At 40.0% G+C, this 3,294-nt stretch overlaps 1 protein-coding gene across 1 annotated transcript in view; it reads left to right on the top strand.

The window, feature by feature from the left end:
• Window positions 1-1,033, top strand: part of LOC106012339 — a 22,021-nt gene extending 20,988 nt beyond the window's left edge. Inside the window, exon 3 of the mRNA XM_013085039.2 lies at window positions 924-1,033. Within this exon, the coding sequence (XP_012940493.1) occupies window positions 924-1,033 (110 nt within the window). The remainder of the gene's footprint in view (window positions 1-923) is intronic.
• Window positions 1,034-3,294: the final 2,261 nt, after the last annotated feature.

Here is a 3,294-nt window from a genome sequence, read left to right as displayed (position 1 = left end):
TGTGTGTGTGTGTGTGTGTGCCTGTCACATAATGCACATGCCGACAGAGTGGTGAAATGTGGAAAATTCGTTAATTCTAATGATAATTCCCGCCAATGGTTTTACAAAATTTGTTTAAAGATGTAAAATAGTAGCAAATCGACGTTGATTAGTTTTATGGGAGAACACACTTGGTATTATTCTTCAAACTTTAGATAATGAATGCCAGCGTTTTAAACTGAAGATTAAAGACAAAACATAGTTATGTTCTATCGAGAGTACATCTTTTTCGGCGTTCCACCTGGGGTGTATGTACGGGTTATAGTATTTTGGAGGCGTTGGGTGTCTTTTGATTAATGCAAGTAATTCGTGGCTATAATACACGAACTGAAAGAGCTCATATGCAAGGTTTAGATATGGATGCCTTCTACAACAATACATACAACAAAAGCATTCATTTCCAGCAGATTATACAAACTTGCCCAAAATATTGGGTATCGTTACTTGCACTCATTTGTGCTTATCGTAGGTTCCCTAATTTTGGGAACGGCCTAATTAAGAATAATAATGTTAGCTGGACTGGTCAAGTCTACTTTCCTTCGACTGCCAACAGTTTATTCTATGGCAGCGCTAATGGTATACAGAACTTTATAGTTGTTCTCTACAATAAGAGGAGTAATAAAAAGAAATACAAATAACACGGTCATAATCATAATAATGCAGATAATTACTTAAACATAGATCATGCATGCAAGAAATGAATCCCGTACTCTGAGATAAAGGGATAAAGGACAAGCACTTAAGGAGTACAATTCAATCCAAAGACCAGCACAGTGTCTTTCGTATTACCACAAAAGCTGAGACCACCATTAGCCAAAGAAGTAACAGTATTCACATGCTGGATTCCCAAATGTCACTGGTTAGCATTTCAATCCATTGTTCAGGACCTCTTTGCCTGAAAGACCCTGGACGGTGCGACGAAATTGGACCACAACAAGGCCTTGTGTGGATGTCCTCGGGGAAGAGAAAGCAAAATGCAAAGACAAAAGATTGAGACAATAGATGCGAACAAAGGTCATAGAAAAAAAAAGCCAGATCTGTCCTCTTCGGAGGTGGATATTCTCCCAGGGCTCACACACACCCGTCCACTGGAGACAAAATGACGCTGCCAACTTCAGCAGAACGATGGTATTAAATGAAAAAGCCCCCCCCCCCCCCAACATTTTTCACAAAAATCCGTCCCGGAATGGCTCTAGAGCTATTCTCTCTCATGTTAAGAAAGAAGCTAAAGTAAATGCAGATGAAAGCAATTATAACAAGTATGCAATAGAAAAAAGACCTGTTTAAAGTCTGAAAGGTCGCTTTAAGGAAATTAATTGTTGTTATACGCAATCCTGAAAAGAAAAGTAATTTCAAGTAGTTCGTGCTCATGGCGTAACGATAAACGTTTGTTGTCAAAGACAAATTTTTCTTATCTCCCCTCATTAATGTTAGATGGCGAGGCTGTTCTTTTTCGTTGGAATATGTAATAAAAATCGTATCAATGTTGATGGTTTTGAATTAGCTTTTTACGACTTGGAAGTGAGATTCATATTGATTTATATAGTACCCGAAACCACAATATCAAGGTCCAAGGACGTAAAAGAAAAGAGTGAAAGGTGCGACGAGCCATATTTAAAGAAACTGCAGTTTCTGTTCTCATAATGAAAAGTAACTGGTCGGTATGCATACATGCGTGTGTGTTTGTGTGTGTGTGTGTGTGTGTGTGTGTGTGTGTGTGTGTGTGTGTGTGTGTGCGTGTGTGTGTGTGTGTGTGTGTGTGTGTGTGTGTGTGTGCTGGTGTATCTGTGTATCCAGAGTTTTGACGCGCCCCACAACCCTGTAAAAATTGTCAAAAGGTTTGCCCCGAAACCTACGACATGGCACACAATATTTTTTGAATTGAAGTCTGACCCTCTTGATCTCTCGTATGTGACAGATCACATTGGCATTGCTCTTGTTGTAATATTCTTTACTTTTACTTTTATCTGCCGCTTATACCCTTTTGGGTGTCGCGGGAAGAAAGAGGCGTCTCTCTCTCTCTCTCTCTCTCTCTCTCTCTCTCTCTCTCTCTCTCTCTCTCTCTCTCTCTCTCTCTCTCTCTCTCTCTCTCCGACACCACCCGGAGAGCTTGGGTCAGGGGGATGCCATGGGTTATTAGTGTTTCCCTGGCCCCATCTATCCATGTCTTTCTCGGTCGCCCTCTAGCCTTGTTGCCATTGAAATTTTTATGTAGGCTCGTTGTGCTGTATGTGTTGGTAATCGCATGAGATGTCCGAACCATGCGATTACCAATACACCATCCAGCACAACGTGCCTACATTGTTATATTCGTCCCCCCAAAAAGATAAAAACTTTCTGGACGCAGAATCGCCTGACAGAGTGATGCAGTTGTATAGAACCCGACATCAGCCTCTTCATACATAAAGCATGTTTTTAAGTACAGGGGAACCTTAGATTGAATCAGAAAGTGGCTGTATTAATAAGGCTTCGGCCAATATTGCATAAATTGAAAAACTATGTAGACACATGTAGAGACAAGTCAACACAGCTGACTCGATGAAGGAAATGTGTTTGTTGTAAAGGCAATGATACCTGCGGTATTGGAATTGAGGCCCCTGGGGATTCAATTTTTTTTTCTAAATCATCATCATCATCATCATCATCATCATCATCATCATCATCATCAACAACAACATCATAATCATCATCATCATCACGTTTTAAAGTTGAAAATAATACTTGAGACTTGAATAGGGTAAGTTACATTTAATCAGATGTTCGTATAGGCCTGGACGTTCAACGTTTCGCCAATGAGGCTTCATCAGGAACATAGTATCTGAGAGAAAAAAAATGAGTGATGACGATATAGCAACAAAGCGTCCATTATAAGTTGCGTATTGGTGCGATTTGGACAATATCAGAAAGAGCCGAAGCTCGGAAAAAGAAAAGCTAACTCGTTACTGCCATGATCTTGGCTGAGCTTATAGATACGCTAAAACTGGTCACACGTAGCGTTGAGAGCTCACGCAGAACTGACGCAAATTAAATTTGGAAAAGTTGGGGGGGGGTGGGGGTAGATATACAATCAAATGCAACAGCACAAAGAAAGGGAAACTCAAAAGTAAAAGTCTCACCACATCATGTTTTAAAGTAGAAAAAAACATACTTAAGACTTGAATAGGGTTGGTCACATTTAATCAGATGTTCGTATAGGCTTGGATGCTCATCATCATCATCTTCTTCTTCTTCTTCTTCTTCTTCTTCTTATTATTA

This window comes from Aplysia californica, unplaced genomic scaffold (genome assembly GCF_000002075.1).
Source record: "Aplysia californica isolate F4 #8 unplaced genomic scaffold, AplCal3.0 scaffold00337, whole genome shotgun sequence".
Taxonomy (NCBI): Eukaryota; Metazoa; Mollusca; class Gastropoda; order Aplysiida; family Aplysiidae; genus Aplysia; species Aplysia californica.
The sequence above is the reverse complement of the archived record's forward strand: the minus strand, read 5'-3'. Positions and strand labels throughout refer to the sequence as shown.